Here is a 25,950-nt window from a genome sequence, read left to right as displayed (position 1 = left end):
AAGGCAATTACTACTTTTACCACTTAAAGTCAAAATAGACATCTAAGCTGTTCGCAAGGTAGAAAACCCAATTACACAACGTGTAAAAATGTAAATCCATACGGATCTCCTCTTGATCCACAGCATCCTGTTAGTCCATTTAGCTCAAAAGGTATGAAATTAGGACAACCTCCCTAACAGCTCCTGATGGCGTGACTAGGAGCAGGTGAGATACACTGTTTGGAACCAGGAAGCAATATAAAGTGCTCTCATCTGTTGCAAGTGAGAGGCAACTTGGGTGGGAGGCTGCTTGGGGAAACTCTCAGGGGAGAGAGTACAGTAACAGAATCATGTCTTCCCCATCCTTTGCAGGGTAAGTCAGTTTTATTTTTCTTAGTGTGTCTTTGGGCCTGGGGGGGGGCAGTGTTGTTTATTTTCTGTAAGAGAGGTCTTCATCGTAAAAAAAAAAATCAGGTTGTCTTCTAGATTAGAAAGGTTATGTAAATAATTATCTGGTGTAACAGCATTTTGCCTCACCGGTACTTGATCTATCGGTAGGGAGAGGACAGTTAGGGAGTGTGGAGGGTTTTCTAAAACTCCCAAACTTTTTATGCTCATGTAGTGTTTTAACTGCCTAACTAGGGGAGAGTTCCTGTCCCCCTGGGATTTGTGGGTGCTATAGTATAGTGGCTTTCATGCCTGTTTTACATGTAGGTTTTGGGTGTGAGCCCAATGGAAGACAGGCTCATTTTATGAGGAAAGGGTAGAGCATCAATTCCTGGCACCTCCAGGTAGGTTTAGGAGAGACTCCTACCTGAAACCCAGGAGAGCTTCTGCCAGTCAGAGTGGACACTACAGAGCTGGATGGACCAAGGTTTTGACTCTGCATAATGCAGCTTTGGGACGCGGGTGGCCTGTGGGTTAAACCACAGAGCCTAGGACTTGCCGATCAGAAGGTCGGCGGTTCGAATCCCTGCGACGGGGTGAGCTCCCGTTGCTCGGTCCCTGCTCCTGCCAACCTAGCAGTTCGAAAGCATGTCAATGTGCAAGTAGATAAATAGGTACCGCTCCGGCGGGAAGGTAAACAGCGTTTCCGTGCGCTGCTCTGGTTTGCCAGAAGCAGCTTAGTTAACATGACCCAGAAGCTGTATGCCAGCTCCCTTGGCCAATAAAGCGAGATGAGCGCCGCAGCCCCAGAGTCGGCCACGACTGGACCTAATGGTCAGGGGTCCCTTTACCTTTACTTTAATGCAGCTTCATGTGTTTCCTATGGAATTTGAAAATCTGCTCACTCGACCCCAGAAGTTTTGTAGTGCCTCCTTGGAGACAGCCATATTGTTAAGTCAAGAATCACATCACTGAATCGAGGGGGGGTTGTTGCGGGGAGAGACAGAATGGGTCTGTAATAAAAAAGCTGTACTGTGGATCAGAGCATTCTTGCGCTGCATTTCCTAGTCATAGACTCTTACAACTGTAGAGCTGGAAGGGAGGGACCATGAGGGTCATTTAGTTCAACCCTCTGCAATGCTGAAATCTTTTGCCCAGTGTGGAGTTTGATTCCACAATTCTCAGATAAGAGTCACATTCTGTACCCACTGAGATATTCTGTCTTTTTTCCCTCTCCCCTGTCTACTCCCTCCCTGCCCTAGACACAGTGGCGTAGCGTGGGGGTGCAGGGGGGCCCGGCCACACCGGGCGCAACATCTGGGGGTAGGGTTAGGGGGCGCAAATCCACGGGTTAGGGGGCACAAATTACTTGCCTTGCCCCGGGTGCTGACAACCCACGCTACGCCACTGCCTAGACAAGGTCAGCATCCTGAGACCCCGAGCATGCACAGTGCCTGTTGGGTTGTTATTAGGTGTTTTCCCCTTAACTATATATATCTATATCTATATCTATATCTATATCTATATATATATATATATATATATATATATATATGTATTTATGCAAATCTTAAGGTAGGGTTGCCATATTTCAAAAACTGAAAATCTGGACACAATAGTTGAGCTTTTTAAGCAAAGTTGTTGAGATATTAATATTAATAATAATAAAGATAAAATTGCAAAATTGCAAAAAAAAGACATTTCTGAGCTATTTATAAGGAAAACTGGCAAAAACAACACTGCTGACATGGGTTGCCCTCCATCCTGATTTTCCCAGACATTTTGCCGATTTCCACCCGGACACTGCTTTCAGCTACAGTATTCCGTGTATGTATGGGAAATTCTGGACGTATGGCAACCCCACATTGGTGTAGACAACACCGAGCTAGCTGCACCAATGGTATGACTTGGTATAAAACAACTTCCTTAGAAATGCACGTAACAATCATTTTATTCAGCAAAGCTGAAATCATGAAATATACCCTCCTACTGACATGCACGCTTGTCATATGATTTCAGCTGACTCTCTTGGAGAGGGCTTTTCATTATGAGGCGGGCGTGTTCTCTAACTCTTTAGCAGCTTTAAAAATAGAAATAACACAGGAAATTCAGAGTGCATGTGAAGACTTGTGTTTGCAATACAAAGAGGGGCTTCTGCAAATCGCATTTTAAGCTGTACACTTCATAAAGGCAATAAGAAAAGCCACTGAGGCTGCAAATCTATATCCATTAGGGAACTACTCCTACTGAACTCAGTTTATTGTATTTATATCCCGTATGTAAATAGTTCTCTATTTCCCTCCCTGCCTTTTCTAACTCCTGCCATCACAGCTGACTCAATGGGATTTTATTCTAAGGCTGTGCACACACATTAAAGCACATTACTTTCCTCAAAGAATGCTGGGCACTGTAGTTAGCCTCTTAGTACTGCCATTCCCAACAAAACTACAGTGCCCAGAATTATTTGAGGGGAGAAATGGTTAGTCCAGGTCTTGAGATCTCAAAATGTTGCTTACAGTCTTTCTCTTCTTTGAATACTCTGAGATTTGGACACCTGGCATTTTCAATACTGGGCTCAACTCTTCCTCTAGAGAAGAAATAAACTGTTGGGTTGGTGTTTTTTTTAAGGTTTCTTTCTTTCTTGAAGCTTGAATGCCTTTTTGAACCTTAAACCTGAAAGTTTCCCAGCCTGAGGTGTGATTTTTGCTGTGGACTACAACTCCCATCAGCCACAAGCAGCAGTATGGCTGCGGCTGATGGATCTTGTAGTCCAAACCATCTGCAAGACACCAGGTTGGGAGAAGTCTGTTTTATACCATTTTGTCCTCTTCTCTCCTGCTGTCCTGAGATCTTTGGATCTTTCCATAGAGGGTGCTACACATGCATACAGCTAGAGTTCATATTGCTCAGTCCCTACTCAAATGGGGCTGTGGTGTGTGATGCTCTCATAACCTCTCTCCTGTGTCTTAAAGTAAAAGCCAAACTGATTCAATTTCTGTCTCTTGGTTTCTTTATTTAGGTTAGCCCTGCTTTGTATGTTTCTGTCCCAAGCAGTGGAGTCGATCCCCTTCCCCCCAGGTGAGCATCAGGTCTTTCTTCCGATGCGCTTGAGAGTAAAACTAAAAGGGAGGGTGTGGGTGGGTCGGCAAATGTTCTTCATTCTCACCATCTCTTTTGTGTGGTGCAAATATCGACTTCAGTATTCAGTGTTTCTCAAACTTGGGTCCTCAGCTGTTGTTGGACTACAAATCCCATCATCCCTATCTAGCAAGAACCAGTGGCCAGGGATGATGGGACTTGTAGTCCAGCAGCAGCTGGGGACCCAAATTTGAGAAACACGGGCTGTATTTTGGAAAAAGCTACTTTGAGCATCTCCCCAACATGTCTGCTCAGAGTTTCTTGAACACCACAGCTCCCTAATGCAACAGTTAGCATTAGTGGAATTCAGTACCCTTCAGTACTGTTCTGTCAACCCGTATGCACTCGGATCTGCTGGTCTGTGACTGGATTCCTGTGTGTACAGCCCTGGGGGGTAGTGTCTAAAGCAGAGATGAGAGACCTGCGGCTTTGTCAAAGTGGTCTGTGGAGGAGGGGGGAGATCAGGATCCAGCCTACTGACCAGATCCAGAACTCCACTCCTAAAGTGGATGTGAGGGAGGAGTGTGTTTGCCTGCTTGTTGGGGCAGAAGGGCAGCTGGGATATAGAGTGCGGGCCTTTCCTTGATAGAAAAACATTTTTTTCCCCGGCAGGTGCTGCGCGGACAGAATGCCGGGGCCGTTATTTCTGGATATGGATGGACAAGGCTGCCTTGGGCCAGAATTTTTGGCATTACAGCGTCTTCAGTAAGTATGGAGTGTTTCCCTTGAAAGGGAGAAGTGCTAAGGCAGCTGTCTCTTGATAACGTGCCTTTGGGTCCTTGGGACTACAACTCCCATCAGCCTGAGCCAGCATGCCTGCTGGGAGTTGTAGTCCAAAAACATCTGGTGTGAATATCTGGGAAGGCTGTGGTCAAAGGTTCACTCCTAATCCCAGGCACACAGAGGCTGGCTTTGATTTCTCTGCGATAAGAAAGGAGTTGTCTGCACATGCTCAGAGGCACTCTTTACTTTCCCCCCAAGCTAACTAGTGGCTGAAATTGAACCCTGGAAATCACAAGTAAGTGGTATCTTGGGGTACCAGAGTAACTTCTGCCATATGGAATCAGTCCCTCCCCCAGTGGATTGCCAAGAGACTGAATCGGCTGGTTGGCAGCACAAGAGAAGGAAATTCTGCCAGTGCAAACTTTCTTGCTGAAAACAGCATCAACTGGGGCTGGGGAACCTCAGGCTCAGGGAATTGGATGTGGTCCTCTTGGCATCTCTGCCTGGCCCTTAGGGCTCTCCCCAGACCCCCTCCCCTCTGTTGTACCCTCCTTGAGTGTTTATTAAGGTACCCCTGCCTGTACGGGCCAGTCGTGTCCGACTCTAGGGTTGTGCGCCCATCTCACTTAAGAGGCCGGGGGCCAGCGCTGTCCGGAGACACTTCCGGGTCACGTGGCCAGCGTGACGAAGCTGCTCTGGCAAGCCAGCACCAGCGCAGCACACGGAAACACCGTTTACCTTCCCGCTATAAAGCGGTACCTATTTATCTACTTGCACCTGGGGGTGCTTTCGAACTGCTAGGTGGGCAGGAGCTGGGACCGAAGGACAGGAGCTCACCCCGCCGCGGGGATTCAAACCACCGACCATGCGATCGGCAAGCCCTAGGCGCTGAGGTTTTACCCACAGCACCACCCGCGTTCCTCAGAGTGTTTATTGCCTGGCACTGAATTCTGACAATTCCTCTTGCCTTCCTGGATGCAGCATAGAGAAGTGGTGTGTGTGTGTGTGTGTGTGTGTGTGTGTGTGTGTGTGTGTGTGTAGAAATTCACCCACCATTCAGAGCTAAAATGTGCATTCTTTACTCCATACACCCTCACCTCTGGCCCTGCCCACCACTCGCATGTGGCCCCTGGAAGGCTGCCCTGAAGCTGCCCTCAGACTCAAAAAGTTTACCCATCCCTGTAGGATGCCTGAAACAGGGTACAGTGGTACCTCGGGTTAAGTACTTAATTCGTTCCGGAGGTCCGTTCTTAACCTGAAACTGTTATTAACCTGAGGTACCACTTTAGCTAATGGGGCCTCCCGGTGCTGCCGCTGCGCTGCCAGAGGACGATTTCTGTTCTCATCCTGAAGCAAAGTTCTTAACCTGAAGCACTATTTCTTGGTTAGCAGAGTCTGTAACCTGAAGCGTATGTAACCTGAAGCGCATGTAACCTGAGGTACCACTGTACTCTGTTCATGCATCGCCGCTGAGGTGGGTAACCAAGATCCAGCTGCTTCAAGGAAAGTTGAGCGTGATGCAGGGAGGTCTATCGGGAGGATGTTTGTGTGGTGCGTGTCCTGGGTTTTTTTATCCGATAGAATTAACCTGCTTCCTCTTGTCCGTAGATGAGCAGAGACAGCGCATCCCCGTGACGGGGCATGTTGCCTCCCAGTGTGGCTTCACCAGTGGTACCGACTTGTATGGCAACCCTGAGATCAGAGTTTCCTTTCTGGCCTGTTCAGTTCACAATTCGGTAAGCAGGTCGTTCACTTTTGTGGTAATGGTGTCTTTGTAAACTTGTTTAAAAAGCAAATAGGCATGCTTAAATCGTGCAACAACTAGGGCATAACTAATGGTGCAGGATACATAATGCACTTTATGTTTTATTTTTAAAATCTTACTCCGCTGCTTCCCAGGCAGGTGGTCTCAAATTCAGTCTTGCCCTTCCTGGATGGCAGGCAGGAAAACTCTGTTACAGGATCAGCTATGCTGCTAAACCCTTTGGAAGGGGCAGGGATCATGCAATCATGGCAAAATAGGAGAGGGAGCAGAGGGAGGAAAAATCTGTGTTTCCTTAATCAGATACAGCAGAGCAATTTACAGCCAGGCTGAAAATAGCTGATTTCTTGCTATAGTATGCAGGAGTTGTTTGTTGAACCTGTGGCCATCCATAATAACACTGGACCATGATTGTTGTTGTTTAGTCGTTTAGTCGTGTCCGACTCTTTGTGACCCCATGGACCAGAGCACACCAGGCACTCCTGTCTTCCACTGCCTCCCGCAGTTTGGTCAGACTCATGTTTGTAGCTTCGAGAACACTATCCAACCATCTCGTCCTCTGTCGTCCCCTTCTCCTTGTGCCCTCCATCTTTCCCAACACCAGGGTCTTTTCCAGGGAGTCTTCTCTTCTCATGAGGTGGCCAAAGTATTGGGGCCTCAGCTTCACAATCTGTCCTTCCAGTGAGCACTCAGGGCTGATTTCCTTAAGAATGGATGCATTTGATCTTCTTGCAGTCCATGGGACTCTCAAGAGTCTCCTCCAGCACCACAATTCAAAAGCATCAATTCTTTGGCGATCAGCCTTCTTTATGGTCCAGCTCTCACTTCCATACATCACTACTGGGAAAACCATAGCTTTTACTATACGGACCTTTGTTGGCAAAGTGATGTCTCTACTTTTTTTTTTCTTCTTTTTGGCAAAATAGGAGAGGGAGCTGCCTTATTCCGAGTCAGACCGTTGCTCCATCTAACACAGGGTTGTCGACACTGACTGGCAGCAGAAAATGGGCAGGACTTGGGTTTCATCCTATTGCCATCATCTCTCTTTGTGCAGCCTGATAAGCACTTTATTGGGTGCAGCTAAAGTTAACCCTGGTCCAGTGTTGCTGGTGCCAAATGCCAGCAGGCAGGAGAGAATCTGTGCACCTCTGAACCTGCCATGTGATTTGTCCCCCTTTCCCTTCTGTTAAGCCAAGGTGAGGCCCAGGGTCCAAATGCAGCCCTCTAATCCTCTTTATCTGCCCCTTGGGTCTCTCCCCAGACCACCACCACAGATCAGCCATTTTTAAGGAGCATTTTCACCTGGCTGAAATGTGCTTAAACTTTGTAATGTTTCTTCCTGGATGGAGGAACAAGGGTGTGGGTCTTTGTGGCCTGCTGTAGAAAGGTGAAATTTACATTTGTAACCAGGGCTTTCTTCAGGTGGAACTCACCGGAACTCAGTTTTGGCACGTCTCAGGTGGGTGCCATTGCCATTCTAAGAGAAAGAGGTGTTTATGGTGATTTATGGCACCTCTTTCTCTAGAAAAAAAGCACTGTTTGTAACACAGAAACTTAATAACAATTAAAAAAACACATGACAGTGCCCAAAATGGTGATTTTTGTCGTTCATGAGGAGATAAAAAGTTCAAGAGTTTGAGGCCACATCCATACAAGTTGAGCGCTATACAGTGGTACCTCGGGTTAAATATTTAATTCGTTCCTGAGGTCCGTTCTTAACCTGAAACTGTTCTTAACCTGAAGCACCACTTTAGCTAATGGGGCCTCCTGCTGCCGCTGCACCGCTGGAGCACACTTTCTGTTCTCATCCTGAAGCAAAGTTCTTAACCTGAAGCACTATTTCTGGGTTAGTGGAGGCTGTAACCTGAAGCGTATGAAGTGCATGTAACCCGAGGTACCACTGTAATACCACTTTAAATAGTCGTGGTTTCACCCACAGAATTCGGGGAGTTGTAGATCCCTTCACAGAGCAACGATTCCCAGAGTTTCCTGTGAAGAGGTTCTGACTCTTAAACCGCTTTGGGAATTGTAGTACTTTGAGGGGATGAGGCGTCCCCTAAAAACTCTCAGGACCCTTAACAAGCTACAGCTCCCAGAATTATTTGGGGGAAATCATGGCCATTTAAAATGGTATCAGCGTGCTTTGAATGTTGTGGTACGGATGCAGCCTAGGGCAGGCAAATGCTACTGAGGGGACTGACTTGAAAAGTGGGGGAGAAAATGAGATTTCCTTTCTGTCCAGTTTGACCAGGAGTTCAGCCTCCAGCTCCAGGTGGAGGTAACCAGTCCAGCGAACTTGACGGCCACTTACGACATCTTTATGAACTGCCCCCTTGGTGCCCCATGGAGCCCCCGCGAGATCGTCTGTGAGGAAAACTACATGGAGGTGAGTGGAGGTGGAAGGAAGATCGGTTTTGAGTGGCAAACTATTGAGCTGGCTTCTTTGCTCCTATCTATTTTTATTGATAGTTTTAAGTATTTCCAAGGACAAAGCTCTTGCATCAGGTAATTAGAGATGCAGTATATTGCATTTCAATAAACAATCATTTAAAGCAGCAGCTTAAGCGGAATGCACAGGCTTGCAACATACCACTGTGAGCTTCCTGCTGCCATTTTAAGAAAAAAGCATTTTAAAAAAGCGTTTTCCCCCAAGACCCTTTTGAAAGCCGGTAGCGAAGTAACAGTGTGCAAATCACTTGAGAGGAAGTTCATGCTCCTTAGTCTGTACAGCCCTTGTACAACTCACAGAGAACAAAACTGCATAGCTCGGTTGGTTAGCGTGACGCTAATAGTGCCAAGGTTGCAGGTTTGATCCTCTTATGGGACAACTGCATGTTCCTGCACTGGACAAGCTGATTCTCAGGCCCCCTTCCAACTCTACAGTTCTATGAAAACTGGAACTGGTTGGCTCTTCTATCATTGGTTCTGGCTTCTCCTATTCTTGGCCTCCCTGCTTTCTGCCTTACTTGTTCCAAATGGGCACCAACAACCACTGAAAATGGGGCCACCACTGAGAAGGCCCCATCTCCTGCCTGCACAGCTGCTTGATCTTGCAGTTGGGCTTCTGAGCAGGGCAAAACTGCTCGTAAAAGTGCAGGCAGGGGATGTGTTAGTGAAGGCAGTCTTTCAGATCTAGAGGAGAATGGTGCTGCAAAACCTCTCCCGAATCTGACCATCTCTGTTGTGGCTCTTGGGAACTGCTGTACCAGATACTTTTATGGACTAACACAGGGCTGTGGTTGCAGGTCTCCGTCCGACGGGCAGTCCCAGGAATAGCTAGCGAGGCTCTGAATGAAGACTGGATTGCAGTGTGGCCTGTGGTAAGGATTTCGAGGGACGAAGGGGACAGCAGAAGATATTCTTGATAAGAGGGAAGCAGAAGGAGAAGGCTGGACGGATCTCTTCAGGGAAGTAAATAATGAGCTAGCGTTGTCCAGAAACAGCCCTACCATTAGACCAAGTGAGGTAGCTCCTCTTTTAGGCAGCAGATGCTGAGAGGCGGAGAATGTTTGCAAAGTATTGGAGGACAGAGCTGTGTGTGTGTGCCAGGCTGTTGGCCATGTGCCCTCTAAGCCAGCTAATGCCCTCTGGGGCAGTGAATGGCTCTGCCCTTTCCCCAGCCCAGCCGAACAGTCAACCTGGTCAGCTTCTGTGGGGAGGGCACTATCTTGTTTTCTGACTTAGGCACCAAAGTGTCCTTCATTGGCTCTCTCCCATTGGGTATGGGGGGACCCTTGAGATGTTGGACTACAAGTCCCACCATCCCTCACCATTGGCCAAGCTAGCTGAACCTCATGGGAGTTGTGGCTGGCATCTGTTTGTCTCGAGAGACAATGGAGTTCGCTTCCGGGGGTGAAGGATGACTGCTGTATTAGCAACACCAAAGTGACCTCTCTGGGGTACCTGCCCCAGCCTAGAAGCCCTGTGTGTCATTGGGAAGGCAAATGGATTGATTCCTGTCTCTGTTTAAACACTCCTCTCATGGGTTTGCCTTTTGTAGGCCCAAGGCGCTGTGAACCAGGTGTGGCAGGTGGCTTTCCACTATCAGAATGGCTCCCTGCAGAACATGATGGCCACTGAAGCACATGCCTTGGGCTATGGCGTCAACACCACGGCTACCCGCGTCCTTTTCCGCACTCCCTACGGCACCCAGCAAACCGAAGTCTCCCTGGTAAGGAGAAAGAGAGAGAAAACGTCTGTGTTGGGAAGGATTAATGGCTACCAACCATATAATAATAATAATAGTAATAATTTATTTATACCCCGCCCATCTGGCTGAGCTTTCCCAGCCACTCTGGGCGGCTTCCAATCAAATGTTAAAAACAATACAGCATTAAATATTAAAAACTTCCCTAAACAGGGCTGCCTTCAGATGTCTTTTAAAGAGAAGATAGCTGCTTATTTCCTTCACATCTGAAGGGAGGGCGTTCCACAGGGCGGGCACCACTACCAAGAAGGCCCTCTGTCTGGTTCCCTGTAACCTCACTTCTCGCAATGAGGGAACCGCCAGAAGGCCCTCGGCGCTGGACCTCAGTGTCCAGGCTAAACGATGGGGGTGGAGACGCTCCTTCAGGTATACAGGACCGAGGCCTGCCTAACCATGGTGTGGTGCTCAGTGTTTGGTGCCAGAAGGGGGATGGCTTTCCTTATTGAAAAGAACCAGGCTAGCTCAGATACCCTTGTCCTATGCACGTTCATAGTTAAATAATTCTCCACTTAACTTGCATCAGCAGTGCACTCGCAAAAGAGGGCAGCAAGTGCTCTAAAGCACTTTGTCCCCCCCCCCCCACAAAATGAAACAAGAACATCTGTTTAAAGAAGATTGGAAAACATTTATTAAATATATGGGAAATAACTGTATACAGCTGAAAATGCTGGCAGCGTTAAGATAAATTCAACTGTTTTTGATGGATGCAATAATGGAATCCTCCACATGCAGCTGCTGGGTGACCTTGGGCCAGTCACATTTCTTTGAAATCTCTCAGCCCCACTCACCTCACAGAGTGTTTGTTGTGGGGGAGGAAGGGAAAGGAGAATGTTAGCCGCTTTGAGACTCCTGAAGGGGAGTGAGAAAGCGGGATATCAAATCCAAACGCTTCTTCTTCTTCTAAATACTGAATGGTACCGTTTTTGTAAAATATGCAGGGACTTTATGTTGTGTAAAATGAAACATGGAAAGAGAAAGGAAGTCATTGATACCTTAAGGATGTAAAATGAGTATTTTAAATTCTAAAACAGAAAATTTAATAAAAATTATATATATAAAGCACTTTAGGGTTTTTAAGTGAGTCTGTACAATTATCAGATCTGGGGTGTGGAATCTGTGGCCATCCAAACATTGCTGGACTACAACTCCACTCATCCCTGGCTATTGGCCGTGCTTGCTGGGGCTGATGGGAGTTGTGGTTCAGTCGTGTCCAGAGGGCTGCAGGTTCCCCACCATGCGGCTGGTTAAGAACTCACATCTGGAGGGCTAAGGGTTGTTTTAAACCATTTTTAATGTTGGATTTTAATGCTGTAATCCACCCTGGGACCGGGGAATGAGGAAGATAATAATGACAAATGAAGTCCTTCCCTAATGATGTTGCTGCCTGCCTGGTTTCAGTGCTGGAGCTTTAACCTTACATCCTTATTGTCAATTTCCCCTGCAGGTCGAGGGCCTGGAAGTGGAGGTGGCACGGGCCACAGTCTTTTACAAGCAGGCCTGGATGATCCTCATGGTAGACACCGCTCTTGCCTGTCCCATCAGTGAGTCTCTCTGCTTTTGCATTGCCCTTCGACATTTAACTCTGGGACTTAGTCAGGGGCCGGATCTGGCCCTCCAGGCCTTCCTACCTGGCCCTTGGGGGACTCTTTGCAGGTCATGCCCCTCTCACCAGCTGCCTCATGTGTTTTTTCTGGGATGGGAAGTATCCTTGAGCAGTGTTGCCTCTTGTTTCCCTGCTACTATGGAGATATATATGTACCTGTAAACCTCTTTTTGTGTGTGTGTGTGCAAAAAACAGGTGTACCTGCTGCTCCTCCTAGTCCTGTCGCTGGCTCCCCCCCCCCCCATGTGGCCCCCAGAAGGCTATACATAAGGGAATGTGGCCCTTGCCCAGCTCTGTTTTAATGGATTAAAAATTCCAGGGCATTTACCTCTCCTTTACATGCTGCTAAAGATTCTCATTTTGCTGTGACTATGTGCTCTGTCTGCAGTGGCATCAAAATCTGGGTGCAATGGATACGGGGACAGAGAAATCCATTTGGATGTTAGAGTTGAAGGCTGTTGGCCGAGCTGTGTGAGCAAATTCCCCACAGGATCACACAGCCTGGAGGACTGACCATGCTAGCAATTTCCCCCAAGGCAAACTCACTCTGCACAGCAGATGATCTGAAGAAAGGAGGCTCAGACAGTGTTTCCTGAACTCAGGTCTCCAGCTGTTTTTGGACTATGTTATGTACTGAGTTGAATAGGATCCAAACTGCAGCAGTCTGATTGGTCCTAGAACAATAGGATCCAAAAGGCAGCAGTCTGATTGGTCCTAGAACAATAGGATTCAGAAGGCAGCAGTCTGATTGGTCCTAGAACAATGCAGCAGTATGATTGGTTGGCAGGAACCAACCAATCATGCTCCAGATAGAAGTGAATCCACAACCTGATTGGCTTACAGTAGAATTCCAGAATTAGCCAATCATGTGCAGCCCATTGTGTAAATAATGTATATAAAGCAGATACTTTGAGGGGACTTTCATTCATTCCTCCTCACCACTATGAGCTGAATAAAGAACATGAAATCACTTTGCGACTCTGAGTATACTTCAGACTACAACTCCCATCATCCCTAGCTAGCAGGACCAGTGGTCAGGGATGATGGGAATTGTAGTCCAAAAACAGCCAGGGACCTGAGTTTGGGAAACCCTGCTTTAAAGCATCATGCAGGGCTCTTTGGAAGCCCTGTGGGGTGCTTTGAAGTCCCAATTTTGGGGGACTTCGAAGCGTCCAATCAACTGAGCCCATTGTGACAGCAGGTGATTGCGAGGTCCCTCCCACCTGTCAAATTTGGCTCATGTTTTTGGCGAACCCTTTATGATGTGATGCAGTGCCAATAACAAGGGCAATCTCTCTGTCTCTTGCAGATCTCCCTATTTTCACCACCACCACCTTAAGGTGGGGGACCCCCCGGATCTTGCCGTCCCTGGTGAGATTCCCGCATCTGTATAGAGATGAAGCTGTTGAGATGGGCTTGGATGGGCGTGTGATTGACGTAGCCACCATCCTGACAAATGGATACAGCTTCCTGGCAGACACCAAATTCTTCAGCATCACAGTGCCCATTGGGGCCCCAGGAGGTCTCATGGAGGTCAGTATCCGCTATTTTGGAAAGGGCTATAGCTCAGTGTTACAGCATCTGAAGGTCGCAGGTTCAATCCCTGGCATCTCCCCTTTTGAAGAGGAAATAACTTTTTGAGAAATTGGAAAATTTATTATTATTGGCACAGCCCTAGCTAATATTCTTCCAATGAAGGCAATCTGGCTGCCCTCGAAGGAAGACTTCTTTTTCTCTTACGCCATTCCTTATACTTTCTCTCACCGTTAAAAAGTTTATCCTAATGTCTGGCAGCAATCTGTCATTGCAGCATTTTGCAAGTCTATCTGCAGATGGTGAGTGGGGAGGTTAATAGACTCTGGGGGTGGGGGGATTAATGCTAGGGTTGCTTCCAAAAGAGCTCCTTATACAGAGCTGGTACCAGGCTCCATCTAGCTTAATATTGTTCCCACTGACTGGCAGCAGCAGCATCTTCTCTAGCAGGAGACATTTTTAACATTCCTCCTCCCACTTTTCCCTTCCAGAGTGACGTGATTGACAACCTCTATGGCACCACCTACAGCATAAAGCTGCTGTTGGACCGCAGGTGGCAGGGAGATGAGAGTGACCGGACACGCCACCGCAGCTTCAAGGCCATCCGCACACCATTTGCTCCTCATGCACCTGTGCTGACTGACAGTAAGCACAGGCCTTGTTCTTCCTTCCTCTTGGAGCTTGAAATACACCTCTGTCTAGGCAAGAGAAATTGCATTCGCATCTGAAATCCTATTTGCATCCTAGCAAGCTGAATGTTGGCTTAGCTATCCATCTCACCCTTCTTTGCTTCCGGATCCTTTGCTTGTCCACTTTTTAGCATGTCTTTAAAAAAAGCACCATATAAAATGAATGTACCCATCCATACTCAATGCAGTTTTATTTTATTTTTTAATATAATTTTTATTGATTTTAACATATAAATTATAAAATGTACCACACAACTTTATCACTTATACAATCTTTTTAGACTTCCATCAGCACCTCTGAAAATCCACCGTTGTAATCACTTCTTCTGCATTTCTCAATTTTATATTACCTTTAAGTCTCTTAACAAATCATCCTCCCCTTTATCCATTTTTGTAATAATTCCAATAATACTCCTCACAAAACTTCTTGCAAACCTACAAACGTCGCCTGATCTTCACAAATACTTTTCAAATAGTCCGTAAATTTACTGCAGTCTTCCGTGAATTTCTGGTCCCGCCAGTTTCGAATCCTTTCTGTTAATTTATCTAATTCTGCATAGTCCATTAACTTCATCCTCCATTCTTTGATTGTTGGTAATTCTTCCATACTCAATGCAGTTTTAGAGGTCCCCTCTAGATGTTCTTTTTATTGTGCATTTGTGATGATCCGCACTCATGACAGCGCCGGGGAGGTTATACTCGAGCCCATGTTGTTGGCACCTGCAAAAGCCTGAGGGCAGACATTATGTTTATATGCCATGGTATGAAACCCTGTGGGGTTGTAGTCAATGTTAGCCCTACTCAGAGTAGGCCCATTGAAATGAATGGCTTTGGCTCAAATAGGTCCATTAATTCCAGTGGGGCAACAAACACTAGCTTAGGTGGATACAACCCTATTGGTAGGGTAGGAGAGCTGAAAATAATGCCAGTATATTGCACAACTAGCACACCACCTGACGTATATTTTGCTCTAGGAGGCTTAGTTTGGTCAGAATCGAGTAGTATACATTTCCAGAGTTAACACTAAATACTTCTGGTAAATGAGCCCCCATAGCTGCTAGAGGGCTGTGAAAATTTGCGTACCGGGCTTTTTAGACTCTTGTACCCCTGTACCCTCTGGTTACAAACTTAATTTGTTCTGGAGGTCTGTTCTTAACCTGAGGTACCACTTTAGCTAATGGGGCCTCCCATTGCCACTGCATGATTTCTGTTCTCATCCTGAGGTAAAGTTCTTAACCTGAGGTACTACTTCTGGGTTAGCGGAGTCTGTAACCTGAGGTGTTTCTAACCTGAGTTACCACTGTACTATCTGAAACAAAAGGGGAGCATTGGTTGCCAGATGCTTTTCTTTCTTTCTTTCTTTCTTTCTTTCTTTCTTTCTTTCTTTCTTTCTTTCTTTCTTTCTTTCTTTCTTTCTTTCTTTCTTTCATTCTTTCACAGCTCTTCTCCCCCACAATATTTACACAGGGGGGAACAGTGAACATTGTGGTATAAAGAATGGGCCTTGGCAAGGTTTCTAGAACAGTGTTTCCCAACCTTTTTTGGGCAAAGGCACACTTGTTTCATGAAAAAAATCTCGAGGCACACCACCATTAGAAAATGTTAAAAAATTTAACTCTGTGCCTATATTGACTACCATATTTTTCGCCCCATAGGACGCACCGCCCCATAAGACGCACCTAATTTTTGGGGGGGAGAATAAAGAAAAAAAAAAATTTCCCCTCCCCAGGCACGGGGCAGGCGCGGGGGAAGCCCAAGCTTCCCCCGACCCCAGCCCCCAGAACAGCCTGATATCCGCAAGCCTAGGGAGCCACACTGGTCTCCCCAGGCTTGCGGAGAGGTGCGTGAAGCCCGGGGGCGCTCTTCAGCGCGCACCAGGCTTCGGGATGCAGGCAGCTCTGCGCTACCCTCCAGAGCCCCGTGCGGCTTCGCGCTGGGATCCGGGGGGTGGCGCGGAGCTGCAAGAAGCCCTGGAGCGCAGGCAGCTCCGCACCACCCTCCGCAGCCCCGCGCGGCTTCGCGCCGGGATCCGGGGGGTGGCGCGGAGCTGCAAGAAGCCCTGGAGCCCAGGTAGCTCCGCGCCACCCTCCGGAGCCCCGCGCGGCTTCGCGCCGGGATCCGGGGGGTGGCGCGGAGCTGCAAGAAGCCCTGGAGCACAGGCAGCTCCGCACCACCCTCCGCAGCCCCGCGCGGCTTCGCGCCGGGATCCGGGGGGGTGGCGCGGAGCTGCAAGAAGCCCTGGAGCGCAGGCAGCTCCGTGCCACCCTCCGCAGCCTCCTCCAAAGGGCGCCCCGCGCTCCGCGCTGCAGGCTGCCGCCCGCAAGCCTTGCGCGCGGGGGGGGGAGTTCCCCCAGGCGCCCAAGGCTTGCGGACAGCTGCGCGAAGCACGGGGCGTCTTCCAAAGGGCGCCCCGCGCTCCGCGCTGCAGGCTGCCGCCCGCAAGCCTTGCGCGCGGGGGGGGAGTTCCCTCTCCCGCCTCCCTCCCGCGGCACACCAGGCAAGGTCTCACGGCACACTGGTGTGCCGCGGAACACTGGTTGGGAAACACTGTTCTAGAATATTCCCAGCCAACATGGCGCCCATCCTGACTTCAGCTCCTATTGTCTCTGAGGACTGGCCATGCTGATGGGAGTAAAACACATCTGAAGGAACCATGTGGGCTACCATTGGTCATAAGCCCTTGCAAACTTTCCTTCTCTTGGGGGAAGTGGTGCTGTGGGGGACAATTTTTCCCAGTGTTAGAAACTGAGATATGAAAGCTAGGAGCTAAGTGGCACCTTAAAGCTAAGCTATAGGTGCAACAATGGAATGTCAGGCACACTTTTTTTTATAACAAGAATACAATGCTGAAAATGAATGAACTGCAGCTAAATATTGTGTTCATTTTTCACATGGTCTAGTCCTTCCCCTGCCCACTCCCCTAATATTCTTAAGGAGGTCTCTTCTCCAGTTTTCAGAAAGTAGTTGGAAGTGGGGAGGCAGGAAAAGCTCCTCCTTTCCTTCCACTCTGCAGTTTTAATCTGAAATCTTGGGCGCGGCACTGCGCCTAGAGCTCAGAAACAGCTCGCACTAATGAGATTCCCTGTCGCAAAATGCGCCGGACAATGGGAGTTTTGAACGCTGCTTTTGTCTCTGCCTCAGCTGACGCCATCTACTACCCAATGCACCATCTCTTTTCCAGACACAGTCGCTGAGAGAGGTTACTTCGACATCAGCCTAGGCAACTTCCTCCCAGACTTGGAGCTGGTCACCATCGCGGTTGGCGGCAAGCCTTTAACGCCCGCAGAGCTCAAAGGGCGTGGTTTCGGCCTGGGCGAAGCCCCCAACCCCAACAACACGAGGGTCTTCATCCTGCAGGTCCCTTTCACTGACCCCCTGGTGGAGCAGGAGGTAGGGGCCTAACTTGCAGCCAACTTTGAAGGATTGTTTCTGTTTCACAGGCAGCCGGTGTGTGTGTGTGTGTGTGTGTGTGTGTGTGTGGAGTATAGTTTTCAGAGGCCATGACAAGAGACTAGTCCTCATTGCTGCAAAGTAGAGCTTGAGCAGGGAAATTACAGTCTTGTGAAAGAGAATGACTAGAATGTGTGTGTTTGCTGGGCTTTCGAGGCGAGGTGTAGAAGTTCTTCCATTCAGGGAAGGTAGTCAAGGACCTGTTTGCATTTACTCTGGGCTTTTGTCCTTTAGCATTCTCCTTCTGAGCAATCTTGATGAAGGTAAACTTTGCCTTGGTACAGCAGCTTAGTTTCTACTACCCCCATCTGTCCTCTATCCAGGAAAGCAGAATTTAAGTACGGGATATTCCAGCCAGACAAAAGTGCTTGGGGTATAAGGCCTGTGAAGGATGTGGCATGAGGATTGCTGAGGGCCACGTTCGGCCCTTGGGGACCTGAGATTCCCACCCCTTTTCTAGAATATCTTACATTTCTTACTTCTCCATCACACAAGCAAACAAGAGACCTTCCCAATTGTAATTTGGCTATCCATAACCATAGCAGGTAAAACACTATTTTTAAAAAGAAGTTAAGCCAACTATATTATTTACAAGTTGGCTTGTGGGCCAAAGACCGGTTTAAACAAACATGTATTTGCCTGGTAGCAGAAGACATGGGGAAAGGCCTTAAGTCAGTAGCAGAGTAACTGTTTTTCATGCAGAAGGTCCCTGGTTCGAATCCTGGCATCTCCAGGTAGGGCCCTCCCTGAAACCTTTGAGAGCTACTGTGTAGACAGTATTGAGCTGGATGGAACCACGGTGTGACTCAGTATAAGGTGACTTCCTATGACTGAGCTGGCAAAACCTCTCCATGGCAAGGAGTTTCAGAACCTGAGAATAGCCACTGAGGGGGTCCTCTCTTGGTAAAGGTAAAGGGACCCCTGACCATTAGGTCCAGTCATGACCGACTCTGGGGTTGTGGCGCTCATCTCGCTTTATTGGCCGAGGGAGCCGGCGTACAGCTTCCGGGTCATGTGGCCAGCATGACTAAACTGCTTCTGGCGAACCAGAACAATTCACGGAAACGCCATTTACCTTCCCGCCAGAGCGGTACCTATTTATCTACTTGCACTTTGACGTGCTTTCGAACTGCAAGGTTGGCAGGAGTAGGGACCGAGCAACAGGAGTTCACCCCGTTGTGGGGATTCAAACTGCCGACCTTCTGATCGGCAAGTCCTAGGCTCTGTGGTTTAACCCACAGCGCTACCCGCATCCCGTCCTCTCTTGAGTTCCTGCCAAATGAGCCTCAGATGTTGGTGGGAGAGGCAATATTATTATTTATTAAAAAGATGGCCTTCTCCCAAGTAGCTTAAACCCAGGCAGGCTCCTATGGGAGAACACGGTCTTTCGAATAACCTGTTCTCAAATTGTGTTTGTACAGCTCACAACCCATACTCTGAATCATGCCTGGGAACCGGCCAGTAGTCAGAGAGGCTACTGTAGCAAGCAAGTCATACAGTCGTACCTCAGCTCCCGAACGCCTTGGGAGTCGAACATTCTGCCTCCCAAACAATCGAAAACCGGAAGTGATTGTTCTGGTTTTTGAACGTTCTTTTGGAAGCTGAATGTCCGTCAGGGCTTCCAATTGGCTGCAAGAACTTCCTGTAGCCAATCGGAGGCTGTGCTTTGGAAGTTGAACGGACTTCCGGAACGGATTCTGTTCGACTTCCGAGGTACAACTGTGCTCCCTATAAAACCAGTCCCGGTTAATATTTTGGCTGTACCACCTGAAGTTTCAGAATGCCCTTCAAAGGTGGCCCCATGTAGAGTGCATCACATTAAAAAAAATAGTGTCATGCTGATAACAAGCTGGATTGAGAGAATGATGGGAGATTCGAATTCGTAACCTTTGGGTTGGAGGGGCTTCCAGCTTTCATTGTGCCATGAACGGGCCCTTCTCTTCTCTAGTACCTGTATGACAACATCAGAAGATACACCCTGCGGCTAGAATACACCTTCAACCTGAACCCAAAGGGCAAGCCTTTCACCTACCCTGGGGTAATTGAATGTGACGTCCCTGATGTTGGTGAGTCTGCTGGAGCAGAGGGAGGGGCTTTGAAGTATCTGTCTTTCAAAGCAGTTTAAAATATATACACGGGAAGGAATGCAGTGTTGCTCAGTCAATCCAGTACAATGGTACCTCGGGTTAAGTACTTGATTCGTTCCAGAGGTCTGTACTTAACCTGAAACTGTTCTTTATCTGAAGCAGCTAATGGGCCTCCTGCTGCTGCTGCGCCGCCAGAGCACGATTTCTGTTCTCATCCTGAAGCAAAGTTCTTAACCTGAAGCACTATTTCTGGGTTAGCGGAGTCTGTAACCTGAAGCGTATGTAACCCGAGGTACCACTGTACAATTGCCTATCAAGTGTAAATTACATCTGTACAGATATTCTTAGAAATAAGCAATAGTTTGGAAAGATTTGGGCTGTGTACGCACCATATGTCTGAAGCACATTTCAAGCATGTGGTTTCCTCCCAAAAAGTCTTTGGAACTGTAGCTCACCCTCTCCCAGAGCTACATGTCCCAGCACCCTTAATGAACTACAGTTCCCAGGATTCTATCAGGGAGCCTTTAAATGTATAGTGACAGCCTTGTTCCCTCATATGAAACCCTTTTGCTTTTAAGTTTGTGCTTATCATCTGTATGTTTTAAGTCCTTGAATTAAGAATGGGGGCCTCTGGCCTCCTCACTTTGCAGAACTGCTCTTAAGTTATTTCATGCAGGTGTGCCCAAAAATGCACAACATAATTGCAAGCATTATAATAGATTAGGGATACCCAACATGGTGCTCTCTAGATTTTGGACACTCTTTGGCCAGCATGAACTATGATCAGGAACCACCCGAGCTGGCGTTGACAGCGTCCTGAGGGTGTCCACGTTGCCTATCACTGAAAGAGACCACAAAGATTCCTAATTAAGTCTGGAATCTCTGTGGAGAAGATGGCCTCTCTTGCAAGTAAATCTCAGTCATTGCAAACCTGTGTTTTGAGAGAGGCTGTGCCTTGTAACATCTGTATACGCAACAAGATATATTTGGTGATGCCCTCTTCCTCACCTACCATCCTTCAGTTCTTCCGACCTTCGAGGGCTTCTGTGAGACGGGAAGGATTGGACTGGTGATGACCCGTGGAAACTTGGATCGCTACTGGGTCCCGTACGTGGGGAATTTGCAGCTGACAAATGAATTGGCCGCATCGCAGAACTACACTGTGCAGGATGACGGCAGCTACTACTACCTCTCAGTGCCCTTTTTGGCACCTGGCTTGGTGTATGAGGTAGGCCTGAGTTGGGGAACGCTCCTGCCACCACTTTTGGCCTTGAGTTGACGTGGGAGCTGACCCGATCAGATATGTGTGACGTGAGTTTGTGTGTGTTGCCGCAGGATATCTCCCTCCAAGGACTAACTGCCCGGCTCGACTTCACCTTGAGGGACAACAAGACGTCGGCAACACTGATAGCATTCCCCATTGGCTGTATTTTCCCCACCGGAAAACTGCTTGGTAAGGAATTGGGCATGGCGGTTCTGTTTTGTGTGGAGTAAGACTTGTTTGGCAACCTATTTCAACCAAAGGCCCACATTCCCTGATGGAAGCGGGGTGGGCTTGTAGCAGGCAGGGCCAGGGGCAAAAGTGGAGAGATTTTGGAGACGGGCCTAGAGTATCTGCTCTGTATGCAGCAGGGGCAGGGAGCAGGGTTCTGCCCCTCATAAGGTGAAGGGACCCCTGACCATTAGGTCCAGTCATGACCGACTCTGGGGTTGTGGCGCTCATCTCGCTTTACTGGCCGAGGGAGCCGGCGTACAGCTTCCGGGTCATGTGGCCAGCATGACTAAGCCGCTTCTGGCAAAACCAGAGCAGTGCACGGAAAAGCTGTTTACCTTCCCACTGGAGCAGTACCTATTTATCTACTTGCACTTTGACATGCTTTCTAACTGCTAGGTTGGCAGGAGTAGGGACTGAGCAACGGGAGCTCACCCCGTCGCGGGGATTCGAACTGATCAGCAAGTCCTAGGCTCTGTAGTTTAACCCACAGTGCCACCCGCTTCCCTCTGCCCCTCGTAATGTTCCCCAAAAAAGCTCAACAACTTTGGCTGACCCCTCTCTAACAAAAATTCTACCCATGCTTGGTAAAATGGTGCCCTGTGTGAGGCCAGTCCTCATGCCACCATCCCAAAGCCAGGTAAGGGAGGTGTCGGGCTTTGGGAAGGAGGCATAAGGCTCTGGCAGGGTCCTAGAGCCCTTCTTCCTCTATCCCAAAGCTGGGCAAGTGCTAACTAGCCTTTGGGAAGGAGACAGGAGGACTCTAGGACCCTGTCTGAGGCGTGAGGGTCAGTGTTGACAATGCTAAGTCAGATGGACCTAATGGTCTGATTCAGTAAAAGTCAGCTTGCTGTGTTTTCTCTTTCTTCCTGCAGTGTGTCTCCCCAATGGAACCATAATGGCCACGGTCCTTGGCCTGGACACAAAGCCAGATTTGGACCCCAGGAAAACCCACCTACGGGACAAGAATTGTGGGCCAGTGGCTGCTGATGAGTCCAAGGCCCTCTTCTCTTTCCCAGTGGCTTCGTGTGGCACCACAAGGAGGGTAGGTAGCTCCTAGGGCAGGGAGCACCCATACCACCAGCTCCTGACAGAACTCTGCAGCTTGGGGCAGTTCTGAAGACACACTTCTTTACTTGGGCCGAAGACACTTGAAACGTGTGTTTGCAAGATTCCCACCCTATTCCTATCAGTGTAAACTGCTTTTAATTCTGAATTGTAAATTTGTAACCTGCCCTGGGACCCCTTGGTGGAGGGCGAGTAAAAAAATTAAGTAGCAAAATAGTATTTAGTAATAGTTTTAACAGTATTATTAATAACCACCGCCACCAATGTTGGGGCAGCTCCTCTAGCACCTTCCTTGGGGCTGCTAAAGACCTGCTAAAGACCAGTAAGGGTGGCAGAACAAAGGAGCCACAGGCCAAGGGAAACACATACCATTGACTCCCATTTGACCTGGGAGGACTCTTGTTATTCATTTTATTGAGTGGTTTTAGTGTAAATCGCTTTGGCTGGCAGAAAGGTGGCTTATGAGTTCAACAACAACAGTAATAAAATTACCTACAGTCAAGAGACCAGGGTGTAAAGAGGTGAGTCTTCAGATAGAAACAACATAATGAAGGGGCCAGACACACCTCTGTAAGGGAGACAATTCTGCAACTCAGGGTTCCCCAACTATGGAGGACCCCCCCCCCCGCACTGAATTTCTTCTCTGCCCTTCAGTTTGATGGTAACTACTTGGTGTACGAGAACGAAGTGACCTTCAGGAGAGAGTTGATTCCAGAAGCAAGTCCAGTTATAACCAGGGACTCCCAGTACAGGTGAGGCGGCTCTGTGGTTAAAATGTTCCAGAAGAGATGATGTCCTTTTCTTCTTCTTCTGGTGGTGCTGGAATGGCTTGTGTAAGAGTACAGGTCTGGCTTTTCTCTCCAGGCTGACCCTGCGCTGCCGTTACCCCCTCAACGAGGTGCTCCGGGTGTGGGCCCGCCAACTGCAGGGGGGGCAGGTGACACCTCAACCCTACGCTCTTGAAGCCAAAGGTAAGGTGGTCACTCACACTGCTGGCATATCCTTCCCTGATCAGGCATGCATTACTGCCCATCCGGGAGAAGTTTTTCTCCCTTGTAATGCAAGAACCTTGGTGGCATCCCAGCGAATGCAAATTTGTGGAGGGATGTGGCTGTGCATTTGCCACAATGGCTGTGTTTGGTCTTCACTGTCAGAGTGACTCAAAATCTCTGAAAACCTGTTGCTGGGAATTGCAGTTGGGGAGAATGTTCCTGTGCTTTGGGGGCTTCCTGTGGGCATCTTGGGTGGCCTCTGAGAACAGGATGCTTGGTATCTGGTATGATGAACTCACAGTACAGTGGTACCTTGGGTTACATACGCTTCAGGTTACAGACTCCGCTAACCCAGAAATAGTGCTTCAGGTTAAGAACTTTGCTTCAGCATGAGAACAGAAATTGTGCTCCAGCGGTGCGGCGGCAGCAGGATGCCCCATTAGCTAAAGTGGTTCTTCAGGTTAAGAACAGTTTCAGGTTAAGAACGGACCTCTGGAACGAATTAAGTACTTAACCCGAGGTACCACTGTATTATAATACTGTGGTCATGATATAATAGACAGAAAGGTGCGGCAGAAAAGGAGAAGCAACAACTCTGTGGAAAACAGGGTGGGAAGTCGACAAAAAGAAAAGTCGAAATTGTTTTGATTGTACATGTTAAAAATGTTTAAACTTAATAAAATGTAATTGAAAAAGATAACAAGATGCCTGACCTGTTGATGCCTTTGGCCAACTCCTAAGGGTTGAGGTACCTTCGTGTGCCCCCAAATAATATTTGAGAGGGCCGGGCCTCCCCAAAATGGATGGACATTGCCATTCAAATGGTGAGTGTGCGCTGTATCTTGTGATTATGTGGGGTGGGGCTTACCTGCCCCCCCCCATATTTTATTCGACTTGACACCCCTGGACTTGAAAAGGGCTGTTTTCACTTCCCAGAGATATAGGAAAACCTTTCTGCCTCCCCACTTCTTGAAAGCATGGCTTCTGCTCAAATAATGGTCCCATTTCTAAGGAACCCAAAATGTTATGCTAGAACAGGGGTCAGCAAACTTTTTCAGCAGGCGGCCGGTCCACTGTCCCTCAGACTTTGTGGGGGGCCGGACTATATTTTTGGGGGGAAATGAATGAATACCTATGCCCCACAAATAACCCAGGGATGCATTTTAAATAAAAGCACACATTCTACTCATGTAAAATCATGCTGATTCCCAGACCGTCTGCGGGCCGGATTTAGAAGGCGATTGGGCCGGATCCGGCCCCTGGGCCTTAATTTGCCTACCCATGTACTAGAATGTAATGTGGACTTAACACACATCATCTGTGGTGGTGGGTATAGGAACAACTCCATTGTGTTCCTCTTGTGTAATGTTTGATTGCTTCCTAACAACTGGGGTGTGCCTGGCTTTCAGCATATCAGCGGAAGAGGTCTGCAGATCACCATGCTGTATCCCAGATAGCAGGCCGCTCTTCATCAGGTAAAGCTTCGATCATCATCTCAACCTGTGGAATGCCACTTTGACAAGAATAAGTACCTGGTCTTCACTGGCCCAGATATCACAGCAGGGACTGTGTGTTGCGGGAGAGGGAGGTTGGTAACTTTGGGTAGATACCAAGGATCCAGACCGTGTGGAGAGAAGAAGGTGGGATGGGGAAGGGGGGTTGGCATCTTCAGGCAGACACCAAGCGTCCCAACTGGCAGCTAGAGCTCTATGCTGCGGGCGACACTCATATGTTCCATGGGCTGCTGAAATTTTGAACCAGCCTTGTCTGCAGGTACTTGACCTAAAATCAGGACATGTTGAAAATCTGCTTCTTCAAAAACAGAATAAAAACACACTCCAAAAACCCTGCCACTATTGTCACCCCAAAAACTAAAGTATATGCTAATAATACAACCTGGAATTGGTGACGTATAAACTTTGGAGAGCTCATGTTTCATGATAGTTCATTGGGGAGGGAACAGAACTCAGTGATGTAGAAAAACACACTTGGCATGCGCAATGGTCCCAAGCAGGTTCAATCTCTGTTCTCTCTCCATTTAAAGCTTTGAGGAGCAGGTGATGATTGCAAAGATCCTCTGCCCTAAGATGAGCTGCTGCTATTCGGACCTGACAACACCAGGCTAGATGAACAAATACAGTGGTACCTCGGGTTACATACTCTTCAGGTTACATACGCTTCAGGTTACAGACTCGCTAACCCAGAAATGGTGCTTCAGGTTAAGAACTTTGCTTCAGGAGGAGAACAGAAATCTTGCAGCAGCAGGAGGCCCCATTAGCTAAAGTGGTGCTTCAGGTTAAGAACAGTTTTAGGTTAAGTACGGACCTCCGGAACGAATTAAGTACCGTACTTAACCCGAGGTACCACTGTAGTCTGTCTTCAAGTATAATAGGACCACTTGCTATGTTCTTAGGGCAGAGGCTTTGCGACCCTGAGTCAGCTCCTTAGACTCTAACTCCTTGTTCCTTTGTTGCAGGAGCAGCTGCAAAAGCCATCTCCATAGCTCTGTTTGGGGTAGCTGCTGCAATCGGCATGATCCTCCCGGTTGGATTAATTGGTTGTTAAAAACAATATTCTGAAAATGTTAGGTGTCCAAAAAGAAAACAAATAAAAGGCTTCAAACGACTTATGAGTTGGAGTTTTTCAGTATAGCCTATAGGTCTCAACTATGGGACGACAAACCAAATCCCCGCATGTAGAAAATCAGCATGTCAGGGAAAAGGCTCGGCTTAGAATCCTCCTTCCTGACCTGCTAGTAGCCAGCTGTTACGTATATGGAGGTTTGTGTGTTCTAATAGACAAATTGATTTGGAAATCTGCACCACTTCCTTGGCACGTGC

At 48.1% G+C, this 25,950-nt stretch overlaps 1 protein-coding gene across 3 annotated transcripts; it reads left to right on the top strand.

The window, feature by feature from the left end:
• Window positions 1–113: 113 nt before the first annotated feature.
• LOC309354930 (uncharacterized protein) lies at window positions 114–25,735 on the top strand. Of its 3 annotated transcripts, none has more exons than XM_081885234.1 (19): window positions 114–205; window positions 3,386–3,444; window positions 4,117–4,209; window positions 5,836–5,963; window positions 8,232–8,375; window positions 9,235–9,309; window positions 9,990–10,160; window positions 11,641–11,737; window positions 13,109–13,332; window positions 13,824–13,977; window positions 17,203–17,411; window positions 19,420–19,537; window positions 20,581–20,786; window positions 20,894–21,011; window positions 21,926–22,095; window positions 22,773–22,870; window positions 22,983–23,089; window positions 24,520–24,585; window positions 25,587–25,735. In XM_081885234.1, exons 2-19 carry the CDS (start codon window positions 3,402–3,404, stop codon window positions 25,673–25,675), a joined length of 2,310 nt encoding a protein of 769 aa, XP_081741360.1. In that variant the 5' UTR covers window positions 114–205; window positions 3,386–3,401; the 3' UTR covers window positions 25,676–25,735. The 3 variants fall into 3 exon arrangements, with proteins under 3 accessions (XP_081741360.1, XP_081741359.1, XP_081741361.1); XM_081885233.1 differs by lacking the exon at window positions 114–205 and adding an exon at window positions 243–352; XM_081885235.1 differs by lacking the exons at window positions 114–205; window positions 3,386–3,444; window positions 4,117–4,209; window positions 5,836–5,963 and adding an exon at window positions 7,094–7,185.
• The last annotated feature ends 215 nt before the right edge of the window (window positions 25,736–25,950 follow it).

The sequence above is a fragment of the Podarcis melisellensis genome, assembly GCF_964234715.1.
Source record: "Podarcis melisellensis genome assembly, chromosome: 13".
Taxonomy (NCBI): Eukaryota; Metazoa; Chordata; class Lepidosauria; order Squamata; family Lacertidae; genus Podarcis; species Podarcis melisellensis.
This window is presented reverse-complemented; position numbering and strand designations above follow the sequence as displayed.